General features: G+C 43.2%; 1 protein-coding gene across 3 annotated transcripts in view; it reads right to left on the reverse strand.

The window, feature by feature from the left end:
- Window positions 1–1,469: 1,469 nt before the first annotated feature.
- LOC122749657 (tumor necrosis factor receptor superfamily member 14-like) overlaps window positions 1,470–12,635 on the reverse strand; it is a 30,282-nt gene continuing 19,116 nt past the window's right edge. For 2 of the 3 annotated variants that reach the window (XM_043996120.1, XM_043996122.1), the window contains exons 5-8: window positions 10,781–10,859; window positions 7,596–7,843; window positions 3,182–3,201; window positions 1,470–1,787 (exon numbers count right to left, since the gene is read on the reverse strand). In XM_043996120.1, coding sequence (XP_043852055.1) covers window positions 1,497–1,787; window positions 3,182–3,201; window positions 7,596–7,843; window positions 10,781–10,859 — 638 coding nt within the window. In that variant the 3' untranslated portion in view covers window positions 1,470–1,496. The remainder of the gene's footprint in view (window positions 1,788–3,181; window positions 3,202–7,595; window positions 7,844–10,780; window positions 10,860–12,635) is intronic. The other variant, XM_043996121.1, reaches the window with a different exon arrangement.

Consider the following 12,635-nt stretch of genomic DNA (forward strand, 5'->3'; position numbering starts at 1 on the left):
CAGAGAAATGCAAATTAAAACAACTCTGAGGTATCACCTCATACCTATCAAGAGTGGCAAAAATGGGCAGCTAGGTGGCACAGTGGATAAAGCACTGGCCCTAGATTCAGGAGTACCTGAGTTCAAATCTGGCCTCAGACACTTGACACATAGTAGCTGTGCGACCCTGGGCAAGTCACTTAACCCCCATTGCCCCGCCAAAAAAAAAAAAAAAGAGTGGCAAAAATAACATAAATGGAAAATATTGGATATTGGATGGGATGTGGGAAAGCTGTGACCCTAATCCACTGTTGGTGGAGTTGTGAAAAGATCCAACCATTCTGGAGAGCAATTTGGAACTATGCCCAAAGGGCTATAGAACTGTGCATACCCTTTGATCCAGCAATACCACTACTAGGTTTATATCCCAAAGACATCCCCAAAAAGAGAAAAAGACCTATTAATACAAAACTATTTCTAGCAGCTCTTTTTGTGGTAGCTAAGAATTGGTAATCAAAGGGGGATGGCTAAACAAGCTGTGGTATACGATAGTGATGGAATATTATTGTGCTCTAAGAAATGACAAACAGGATGATTTCAGGAAGGCCTGGAAAGACTTGGATGAACTAATGTATAGTGAAATGAGCAGAACCAAGAGAACATTGTGCACAGAGACAGCAATATTGTTTGATGAAGAACTGTGAATGACTTAACTATTCAGAGCAATACAATGATCCAAGACAATCCCAAAGTCCTATTGATGAAATATACTATCCACCTCCAAAGAAAGAACTGATATCAATGGAACAGACTGAAGCATGCTATTTTTCACTTGCTTTATTTTTTTTCTTTTATTCAAGTATAGTATTCTTTTGGGGGGGGCAGGGCAATGAGGGTTAAGTGACTTGCCCAGGGTCACACAGCTAGTAAGTGTCAAGTGTCTGAGATCAGATTTGAACTCAGGTCCTCCTGAATCCAGGGCTGGTGCTTTGTCCACTGCCACCTAGATGCACCCTCCCATAGTATTCTTTTATTCAAGTACAGTAATGTTTGCTGCCTCAGGGAGGAGGTGGGGGAGGAAGGGAAGTAGGGATGAAAATTGGAACCCAAAACTATAAATAAAAATATTTATTATTTTTTTTTAAATGAGGAAATGTATTATTGTAAAAAATTTTTTAAAGTAGGGGCAGCTAGGTGGCACAGTGGATAGAGCATTGGCCCTGGATTCAGTAGTACCTGAGTTCAAATTTGACCTCAGACACTTAACACTTACTAGCTGTGTGACCCTGGGCAAGTCACTTAACCCCAACTGCCTCACCAAAAAAAAAAAAGTAATAGCAACAAAGGACAGCTAGGTGGCTCAGTGAATAAAGCACTGGTCCTGGATTCAGGAGGATCTGAGTTCAAATCCAGCCTCAGACACTTGATACTTACTAGCTGTGTGACCCTGGGCAAATCCCTTAACCCTCATTGCCCTACCCTCCCCCCCAAAAAAAAAGTAATAGCAACAAGAAATTCTATGATTCTGGTAGGACTAAATGGTTTCTAAGAATGTGATCATCAGGTACAATAATCCCAGGAGACTGGAGAAATGGGCAGTGTTCAAAAGGCAAGTCGCAGCTGTTCCCTTCTTTGCTTGGCCCTGGTGTTTCGTTGTACTCCCAAGGTTCTGTACTGTCCTGAATCATGAACATTCTTTCCCTTGATGGAGCTGATTCTTCTTGTTCTCTGATCTCCTCCAAAGAGAAATAGATTGACCCATTGGCCTCAGGGCAGTCAGAGAGCTCTACAGGGTGGGGTGCTTCATCCTGAAACAGGAAAATAAGATGAAGAAGCAGAAAGTATCCAGTTGGAAGCTGTTCCAAATTTGTCAAGCTTATTTCTGTGTGTGTGTGTGTGTGTGTGTGTGTATGAGAGAGAGAGACACACACACACACACCACACAACACTTATCCCTTCTATATCATGACTTTCCTCATCATGGTGTCACTATATTGAGGGTGTCATAAGAAATTAAATGGGAATTTCTGGGGAGTTTTGCAAAAGCTACAGAAAACATGCAAAGGCCAGCAGATGAAACAAAAAAAAGTTTGAAAACTTGCATAATATATATGTCAAAATATTTTATCCTTTAATACCATAATCATTCAGATTTCTTCTGTGGCATTAAGGGAAGGCCAAAAATTTTTACATGGCTTTTCCATAGTATGGGGGGCATTGTGCCCCTAAACCCTGTGATATGGAAGGGCTAACTGCATAATCACTCAACCAGCCCTTACATATCACTGGAGAATTCTGAAACTCAGAAAAAGAAAATGATTTATCCAAGATCAGACAATGACCTTACATACATAAAACACCTCACTTCTGGGATTTTCTGCGACTTTTCCCTATCACGGGACCATAGATTTAGAGCAGGAAGGGACCGCAGAGCTCAACTACCCCAACCCACACCTGAGCAAGAATCTTCTTTCTCAGCTCCCCAATACTCGATTCTCCCCTTCATTTGAGGACATGCAGCCAAGAAGAGCGGGCGACTGTTTCCATTTGACCACAGCTCAAATGCTGACTCTCTTTGTGACCTGAAGCTTTCATGCTGAACAGAACAAGATGAGTCTTCTAAGAAACAACCTGAAGTCCACTACCATGTGTCCCCTTTACTCCTTGCCTTCTCCAGGCTAACCATGCCCAGAGCTTTCATTCAGTTCTCATAGGGTAGGAACTTGAGGTCCTTCACCATCCCAGCCACCTTCCTCTTATCAACATCCTTCCTAAAATGTGGTGTCTGGAATCCTTGTGTTTTTAATGGAAAAGTCTCTCCTCTTTAATGGAAAGATAGGGGCAGCTAGGTGGCACAGGGCAGCTAGGTGGCGCAGTGGGTAGAGCACCGGCCCTGAAGTCAGGAGTACCTGAGTTCAAATCCAGCCTCAGACACTTAACACTTACTATCTGTGTGACCCTGGGCAAGTCACTTAACCCCAATTGCCTCACTAAAAAAAAAAAAAAATTAATGGAAAGATAGATTCAGAAATCCCTAGTCAAGCTGATACTTTCAGGGCTTGTTAGCCTGGATCAGAGGTGTGTGGAAGTGATATTCTCAGCTAGAAGATCAAGGTTCCCCCCAGGGCAGAAACATTAGCAGGAAGATGCCAGGTCAATCAAACCAATTGATCAGTCCATAAGTCTGGCAAAAGCTACTCACCAGTCTTGCCTCATTGTTAGCTGAAATGCAAAGAAGAGAAGTGTCAGGAAGTAGGATAGAGACATTTTTCAGACATATAATGAATGGATAAAGAGAATTCCAGACACATCTATGCAGGGTGCAGTTGAATACTTCGCGGTCACCATCTGAATGGTTGCTGTGTGTAAATTCTAGCTAGTCTGTCTAAAATTCTAATGAGTGGTCGCCAATAAATTAGAAGCTTTAGCAAGAGTTTAGACTTTTAAGCCTTTATTAAAGAGCATTAGGATCTAATGATCAGAGAGAAAGGTAAAAATCTAACTATTTCTAAGAGACCCCATCATCCGACCTGCCATAGCGAGGTCAGGAACAAAAAAGGACCCAACGCTTCCATCTTCCTCCCAGAAGCCTCCTGCGAAACCGGGAACCTCATCAGAATGTGAACTCCTTGAGGGCAGGACTAAGGGTTCTTGTACCCCCCAGTATTCAGCATGTTCCCTGGCATATTCTGTTGTTGTTTAGTAATTTCTCAGTCGTGCCTAATTTTTTGTGACCCCATTTGGCAGAGATATTGAAGTGGTTTGCTGTTTCCTTCTCCAGCTCATTTTACAGATGAGGAAATTGAGGCCAACAGGGTGAGTGACTTGCCCAGAGTCACACAGCTAGTAAGTGTCTGTGACTGGATTTGAACTCTTGAAGAGTCTTCCTTACTCCAAGCCTGGCACTCTCTCCACTGCTCCACCTAGTTGCCACTTAATACTCTAGGCCTCAGGTTCCTTCTCTGTAAAATGAATAGATCTAACTGAATGACCTCTCACCCCTTTCCAGCTTAAATCTTTGAGCCTACAACCACACTGTAATCCTATGAAACTAGAAGGGGAGGTGACTTGTCTGAGGTCCCACAGCCACCAACCCTCAGGATAATGTGCTCACTTCTCAGATTTTCCATCACTTCTACCTATCTGCCCACCCTGAGTAATGCCAGGACAAGAAGACCCTCAGTTACTCACCAATCATTTGCTGAGCCCTGTTCTATAGGTCTGACCAGAGCCCCTTTGCCCCAGTCCATCCCCTCTCTCCCTACTCCTCAGTACTTGTGCCCAATTCCCAAGGACAGGGTTCCCATAGTTTTGTGCCATCCAGGCTCAGCCTCAGCAGAGGGCTTGGGTGTTACATAACTTATTTGTATAATTGACATCTGGAAGACCCACACCAATCAGGGATATCCCTACTTCTGAACTTGAAATCACCAAAGTAATGACTTTTGAAAACTAGAAGGAATTTCTCAAGTTTCTGTGGGTTCCATGAGGGCAAAGACTGCATCAATCAATGGGGGAAAACATTTATTATTAAGCACCTACTATATACCAGGAACCATGCTAGGTACTAGAGAAACAAAGACCAAAAATGGGAGAGCCCTTACCTCTCATTCTAATGTTTTCCTTCCACCCTCCTGACTTAGTCTTTATCTTGTACCTTCAGTCTCCTTCTCTATGGCTATGCTGAATTCCAACACCCCCAGCAGCCAGTAGGCTCTTTGAAATGGGACCTGTTTTACTGTTGTACAGTGTCGTCCAGAGGAGGAACTTAATAAATGTTTACTGAAGTAAATTGAACCTTGCATTTCCCATGGCTCCTGAGGACAATGCTCTGCATATAGTAGACAATTGTTAAATGGTTCTTGATGTAAATTCAGTAGTTGAATTGACTTGCTTTGGCTATATATATGTGAGTAGCACAGTGTCTGGTGCTACTTGAGTTGACTTGACATGTGTAGTATATATAAGTGCATAGTTTCTGGCATATAGTTAGTGCTTAGTAAAGGCTTGACCTTTTTATCACCTATCTATTCATCTGTCTATCCATCTATATTCCCATCTACCATCTATCATCTATTTATCCATCTATCCATCCTTCTATCTATCCATCCATCCCCCTTGTTCAACTATCCATCTAGCCACCATTTTATCTATCTATCCATCCATCCTTCCATCTATCGAGACATCTATTGATCTTTCAACCCATTCATTTATCCTTTTATCTATATATCCATCCATCCTTCCATCTGTAGAGTTCTTTTTAATTTAAACCACTCTCCAATCATGTCAACCAATGGAATTGAATGATGCTAACCAATTAGCTTTGATCAATGTATAATGACCTGCCTCTATCAAAAGAGGATAAAACCCTTGGCCTCAACAGGGTTTCTCTCTTGGCTCTCTCTCTGTGGATTTACTCTTAAGACAGTGTAGGTTTTGTAGATTTTCTGAACTGCTTTTGAGGCCACATGCTGTCTCTCTGAGAGACAGCATAGGTCTGGGGCTTTTCTCCTGCTCCTGATAACTGTCATGTGGTCATTTCTTTACTGTTATCTATCTATCTATCTATCTATCTATCTATCTATCTATCTATCTATCTATCTATCTACCTATCAATCCATCTATCTACCTATCTATCTGACATGGGGCTTGAGATATATCAAGGAATTAAGGGACTATTAAAGTTTAAACTGGCCAACTAGGAGTGTATGATATGATTATGGATTTGAGTCAGATTAAACTCTGAGGATGGGGTCTGGAAGGTACCCAGCCCTGCCCCAGTATAGTTCGTTTAGACATTTATTGCTTGTCAAATTCTCACTGTCTCCTTTAAGTTTTATTGCCAATTAACAGTATTTTTACTTCTGCTCAGTCTCCCCACTTGTCAGCTACATATTAGTTTTGTCTGCAATCCATCATGTGTCAGAACCCCAGTCAGTGGGTCAGGGAGTTAGCCCACCAATTCAATACTCGGGACTCAAGAAGAAAGGACGGGGCTCGGCACAGGATGCAGCATTTGAGTTGGGACCAGATGTTAAGTGACATGTCTCTTTTTCTCAGAGCAGAATCCCCTTGGCCCTGGGGTCCCAACAATGGATTATTCTTTTCTTCCCAACATAACCGAAGATAAATTTTAACCCTGTCATCCTTCTAGAATTAACATGACTACAGAACAATGCTGAAGCACCTGAGTGACTCTTCCTGTTATTCAGGTTGAATATCTTTAGAGACAGGGGCTGGGAGAGGGGAGTCAGTGGGAACTGTGAGATCTGAAACATCTGACTGTCACTCCCCTGTTTCCTCTTCCTTTGGTTTGACCTTGTTCCCCCTCCCCTTTTCCCCCTTGTTCCTGGAACACATATGCATGTCTCCATACATTGATCACCAGCTAAACGCACCCTGGGTGAGACAGGATTGGATGTTAGATTGTGAGCTCGACCTAGTGTGCGTGGGGACTTCCCCTCTGACCGACATTCCTATATAAGGTCAAGGCATATATTAGCTGGCGCGGTTCAGGTATCGAACTTGCCCATTCCTATGGGAATGTAATAAATCTGTCTCTGCTTGACTTGGTGGTCTCCTCGAGTTATTTGGGTAAACTGAGGCAGTTTGCTCCATACAGGAGGGACACACCTAAGAGATAGGGGAAAACTGAATTCCCTAGCAGGAAAGTCGGTTGGGCGTGGCTACTGCCTGAGCTGGGAGACAGAGATAACTCCAGAGGTAGAGACTATCTTTTCCCACCCCACCCCCGAGAGGAACTTTCCATGGTCAGGTGGTCGCCCCCTTCATCCTCTATAAAAGCTTTGGCCTCCCTTTGGGGAGGAGAATATTTCTAAGCCTTCAACTTCTCTCTTGGTCACTTTCTCTAGTGCCCAAATAAAGAGCAGTTTATTCTAATTGGATTGTGTGCAAAAATTATAATTCTTGAAGAAGGGTAACTAAGGACCCCCCCCACCTAATTCCCCTGTGACTCTATGAACTTATCTCTGCTGACAATCATTACCTCCCTTTGAAGAGAGAAATGCTTTCCAAATTTGTTTCATGAAATTGTGGTGATAAGGGATATCACTTAGACTTAGCTTTGTGTGAATTTAACAGGTTAGTGATTAGCAGCATTAATATAACTAGGAATTTCTGGGCCTGGTGGCAAGTGCCACAAACTGAACCTGGGTCAAGCCTCAGTTAAATGGGGCAGGCAGGGGTGGGGGGAGGAGGAGGGAGGAGTGAGAAGGAAGGCTGGGGACAGGGGGAAGCCTTCCTCTGCCTTCCAGCAGCCTTTTCCCTAGTCACTGAATGAAGGCATGATTGAGGTACTAAGATCTGTTGTTTCTACAATCCCAAAGGATTCCGATTTTGGTCATTAGTGGGCTTCCACCAGTCTCGGACGACCATGGATCAGCGCCTTGAAGAGCCACAGGCCACCGTGTGGCTGTGCAGTCCGATACGGGAGCCGCAGCTCCTACCGCGAGGACATTGGAAAACTGCGCTCTCTGTTGCCCGCCGGTTTTTTTTCTTCCTCCTGAGCTTGAAAGCCCATTTTGGTCTGAGCCTTCTAAATGTAATACCCTGAGGCAAAGTTCCCACCGCCCCATCCTCATTATGTCTTTGCTTACTTCTCTCTTGGTTCTGCCTCCTGCACGGACTTAATGAAGAATGACCCGGACAACAAATGCTGCAGATGCCGATGATGATGCCGATGATGCCGATGATGCCGATGATGCCGATGATGCCGATGATGCCGATGATGCCGATGATGCCGATGATGATGATAGGTTTTTGTTCAGTATTAGTAGGCAGTGAACACAAAGCATCGGTGGTGTTGGTACCCGGCTTTTCTTCAGATAAACCCTGAGCAATACAACTAGGAAGACAAATGAAGACACATGTCATTGGATATCAGCTCAGCAAACCTGAGTGATCCCAGTCCTCCCCCAGGTGCAGTCAGCCATGCAACTCAGCAGCAAAGAAGCTTAGAGCAAGAGAGACAGAGCACCCCAAACAGAGGAGGTGAAGTAGGGCCAGCAGTGCCTTTATTAACAGTCTGGACAAAGGCAGAGGTGCACACCTCCCAAGTTCTGAGATAACACAAAAAGCTGGGGGGGAGGGAACCCACATTGGATTGACTAGAAATCCAGTGTGTCCAGAGTCAGCATCCAAAAAGATTTAGACAGATTAGAACCATGAGAGAAGGCTGTTTTGTTTTGTTTTTGAGGGGCCCAGAATTGCAGCTTCATCAGTATGGGAAATTCCGTGGTGTAGACATGCCTTCCCCTACTGCAGGAATTGTCAGGAATGGAGATCCTTGGATAGTTGGCCAGGGCACTTAGAGGGTGGGACCCACCTGTGTAACACAGCTTACTATGTCTAAGAGACAGAACTGGAGGCTTCCAGACTCCAAGGCAAGCCTTGTATCCCCCACTGCCTAACTTAACAGTAAGGTGGGAATTAATAGGACTGAAATCAACTTCTTTAAATTGGGCTAAAAAAAGGCAACTCAAAAAAGAACAGAGAGCCAGAGATAGCTAGGTGGTCCAGTGGACATGAGTGGACAGAGTGCTGGACCTAGAATCTATTCATGGGAGTTCAAATCTTGCTTCAGACACGTCTTAGTTGTATGACCCTGAGCAAGTCACTTAATCCCTGTTTGCCTCAGTTTCTCCATCTGTAAAATGCGGATAATTATAGCACCCATTTCTCTGTGTGTGTATGAGGATCAGATGAAATCATACCTAGAGAGAGCTGGTGTCGTTGTCGTTGTTGTCGTAACCCCTGTCTCAATGTCCATTGGTAAGAGACTCTCTCCTTACTGGTGGAGAGGAATCCCTGCCCTTCAGGAGCTGGCTAAGCAGAGTTGGTGGGAGAACTCCAGCCTTGATCAACCCTCTTCTGGACTCCTCAAGCTTCACCCCTTCTTGGGGGACTGTGAGGAAATGGGTAATGGACTCCTCTCAATAAGGATATAACCATCGCCATTCAAATTATACTCCTGCTGACCAGTTTGAGGACAAAGGTCTCAGCCCCCCTTCCCTCCCCTCTGGCAAACAGATCACATGGTTCAAGTAGCCCTGAGTTGGTCTCAAAGAAATCTTCTTCTGGGCTGTGCCCATGTAGGGGAAGATTGAAGAAATGTCCCTGTGTCACCTCCCCCACTGGCTGAGAACCCAAAGAATAATTATGGAAATTAGGGTTAGGAATACTGTGTTCTGGTTAGCTAGCTTTCCCCAGGAGATTGTAACCCTTAAGTAATTGGCCAGCAATGAACAAGGGGAGGGTCTATTTTGAGTTAGGGACTGAGGATTAAAAAGGGGCCTGCTAGCCCTCGCTCTCTGAACTTGCACTTGCTGTCTATAGCACTAGTTCGCAAGTGTCCATTCTCGCCAGAATGAAAAATAAATGAGCCTTTGACACATCACCTCTAAATTCCAGAGAATTATTGAGCAGAAGTTATTTTCCTCTCAGGGACTCTTCAAACATCAAATTCCTTCTGGCTTCAGGCTTTAAAAGGGAAGATGGAAGAGGCCAACCCCAATCAGGTAGATGAAGGAAAAGACTCTGGCAAAACATGAGAGGAGCCAGCAGCTTCCACCATGTCCTCATGCCCAGCTTGCTACACTAGAGGCTTGTGGGAGTTTCCCCTTGGGTGACATCTAGACCTCTCTCTGGGTTGAGCTGGGTTATCTCACTCCCAATGGGAAAGCTCCTTCCTCTGTATTATCTAGTATAGATTCTCCTATGCATATGCTCTCTGATTTCTCTTTTGGTACAATTTAGATTAAAGCTTCTTAAACTATGGGTCGCAACCCCATATGGGTCATGTCACTGAGTGTGGGGTGGTGAAAAATTTGGCAGTAATGTTTGATTTCATACCTATTTTATATACCAATATACCCAGGGTCACGTAAAAATTTCTTGGGTGAAAAAGGGTCGTGAGTGGGAAAAGTTTAAGAAGCCCTGACTTAGATTATCTCACTGGCCAAGAGCAGGTGGGTAGCTCCCATGGCATCTGAACTGAGATTCTCTTGATTCCAAAGCCCTTTCCATGGTACTGGAGTGACCAGGGTTGTATGTGTGAGGAGCTATGGAAGGATGAAGTCAGAAGGTTATCCGAAGTACTGAAAGGAATGTTAAGTAGAAGAGAAGTAAAGTCATCTTGGCCCCAGAACCTGCAGTGATGGAGAAAAGTCACAGAAAGGCAGATTTTAGTCCATTTTAAGGGGAAAAAAACCTTAACAATGGGAGCTATTCAACAGAAGGAAGACCAGAAGGAAACATAAACAAGCAACACAGTTTGAAAGCTGCAGGCTGAATTTCTTTTATGCCTAAAAGGAAATGCAAACAAGTGTATAGAATAGAGATTCACAGTTTCAGGTATATTCAGAAGTGTGCTGGCACTAGCCCGAGCTGTGAGCCAGTTGTTAAATTGTTAAACTCATGCTTCAGAAACTGGCAGATACTACAACTTAAGAATTAGAATTCTTAAAAAAAAGAATTAGAATTCTTGCACACAATCCAATTAGAACAAACTGGCCTTTATTTGTCATTTTGTTGAGTGTCTAGACTTGAGAAAATGGCAAAGAAAATATTGATGATGCAGAATAAACTTAAGTGTATGTTTACTTCCCAGGGATCCAGTTGTTAAATACTTACATGCATCCACCCTGTGGACATTTCTTTCTTTTCTGCTCTGCTTTGTGTATGGGAACATTTTTTTTTATTTGCTGTTCATTAAGGTCAGAATTTTAGTCTAAAACACTATAAATGAACAATCACCAAGTCCCAGAGGGTATCTTATACCTACTTGGTCCACAGCACACAGTTCTGAAGGGTTCCATTGGGAGAAAAAGTCCCTGCCGGGCACTCTTCACAGGTGTTTCTCTCTGTGTCCAAAACAGAAGGAGACATGGCAGATTTGGTGCTCAGCACAACAGTAGGATGAGAACAAAACACAGCTGCTAGAACTGGGTCCCTGGGTTGGTTGGTCCCTTCCCAGGAAGCTCTGTGTCAGAGCAAAGAGTATTGGGGACACTCTATGATATATATATACTCTCCAGGCCTGTGGTAAGGAATTTATTTTTTAAAAATATACTTTGGTTTTGAATCACCTATATTACCCAATGTTTCTTTCCCCTTACTAGTAAATAATTAACAACCAACTCTTTGGGGAAGATAAAGGAATGTAGGGCATATTTTTAATGTTTCACCAACATTACTAAAATTTTCCCAATTACTTTCTGAAGTCTAAGCAATTAACAAAGCAATAAATTAAGCCTTGATTTATACCGTTTCCCCATTTCTGAGGTGCCAAAGTTCACACTGAAAATTTAACAATTGGGGGCAGCTAGGTGGCACAGTGGATAAAGCATCGGCCCTGGATTCAGGAGTTCAAATCTGGTCTCAGATACTTGACACTTACTAGCTGTGTGACCCTGGATAAGTCACTTAACCCTCATTGTCCCACAAAAAAAAGAAAGAAAGAAAAGAAAAAGAAAATTTAACAATCAGCTCATGGCAAAACAGTTCAGGACCAGGATCCCCCTTATGGCTTTATCTTACCCAGAGAGACATCTGTTATAATGTAGAATTTTTGAAAAGGAAAAAAAAAGTCTAGCAAATGAATCAACATATCAAAAAGTATAACATTATGTGGACTTTTCCATACCCATAGCCCCCCTACTTCTACAAAGAAGCTGGAGATTGAGGATGAGGTATAGCCACTAGGTGGCTCAGTGGATAGAGCGCTGGGTCTGGAGTCAGGAAGATTTTAGCTCAAACCCAGCTTCAGACACTAGCTGTATGACCTTGGACAAGTCACTTAACCTGATTGCCTGCTTCCCCTACTATAGAAATATTACCTGCCTTCCAGGTAATATTTGTAAAGTACTTAGCCCAGTGTCAGGCACATAGTAGTGCTATGTAAATGATTCTTTACTTATTATTTTAGTTATCAGAAACCATACAAATGATTTTGCCCACTTACTGGATCATGGCTTTAGGGACCTTGGAGATCGAGTCCTATTCATTTTACAGGAGAGGAAACTGAGGCTCAGAAAGATCCAGCAACTTACTTGGACACACATGTTACTCCTTCAATATCTGAAGAATCTTCAATTTGGGCATCTTGGGTCCCCTCTCTCCATGAGGTTGTGATCCCCCTCTATTTTAGCAGATGGCCCTTCAGAGTTGTATCTGAAACATCCATCCCCTGAGGCCTATCTGGGGCTGAGTCCCTCTATACTTAACTAGGCAGGTCCTCAGAAAACAGAACTCCAGAAACCAGACCCCTGATTCTCTTTTAGAAGCCTCTAGCTCAGCAGAATTTGAACTCTTTGGGGATCACCTTCATGAACCAATGGGGCACTTCATAAACCAATAAGAGGAGCAGTGAAGAAATTACCAATCAGATCTGTGGGTAGGGGAAAAGTTTATGACCAAACAAGGGAGAGGGATGATCACAAAAGATAAAATTTTTAGTTTGGGTTATATAAAATTTATAAGATTTTGCACAAACAAAACCAATACAGATAAAATTAGAAGGGAAGCACATAACTGGGGAGGGGGTGGTGGGAAATTTTTGCAGCAAGTTTCTCTGATCTGATTCAAATGTATAAGAATAAGAGCCATTCTCCAAGTGATAAATGGTCAAAGGATAGAGA

This window comes from Dromiciops gliroides, chromosome 3, assembly GCF_019393635.1.
Source record: "Dromiciops gliroides isolate mDroGli1 chromosome 3, mDroGli1.pri, whole genome shotgun sequence".
In the NCBI taxonomy this organism is placed as follows: domain Eukaryota; kingdom Metazoa; phylum Chordata; class Mammalia; order Microbiotheria; family Microbiotheriidae; genus Dromiciops; species Dromiciops gliroides.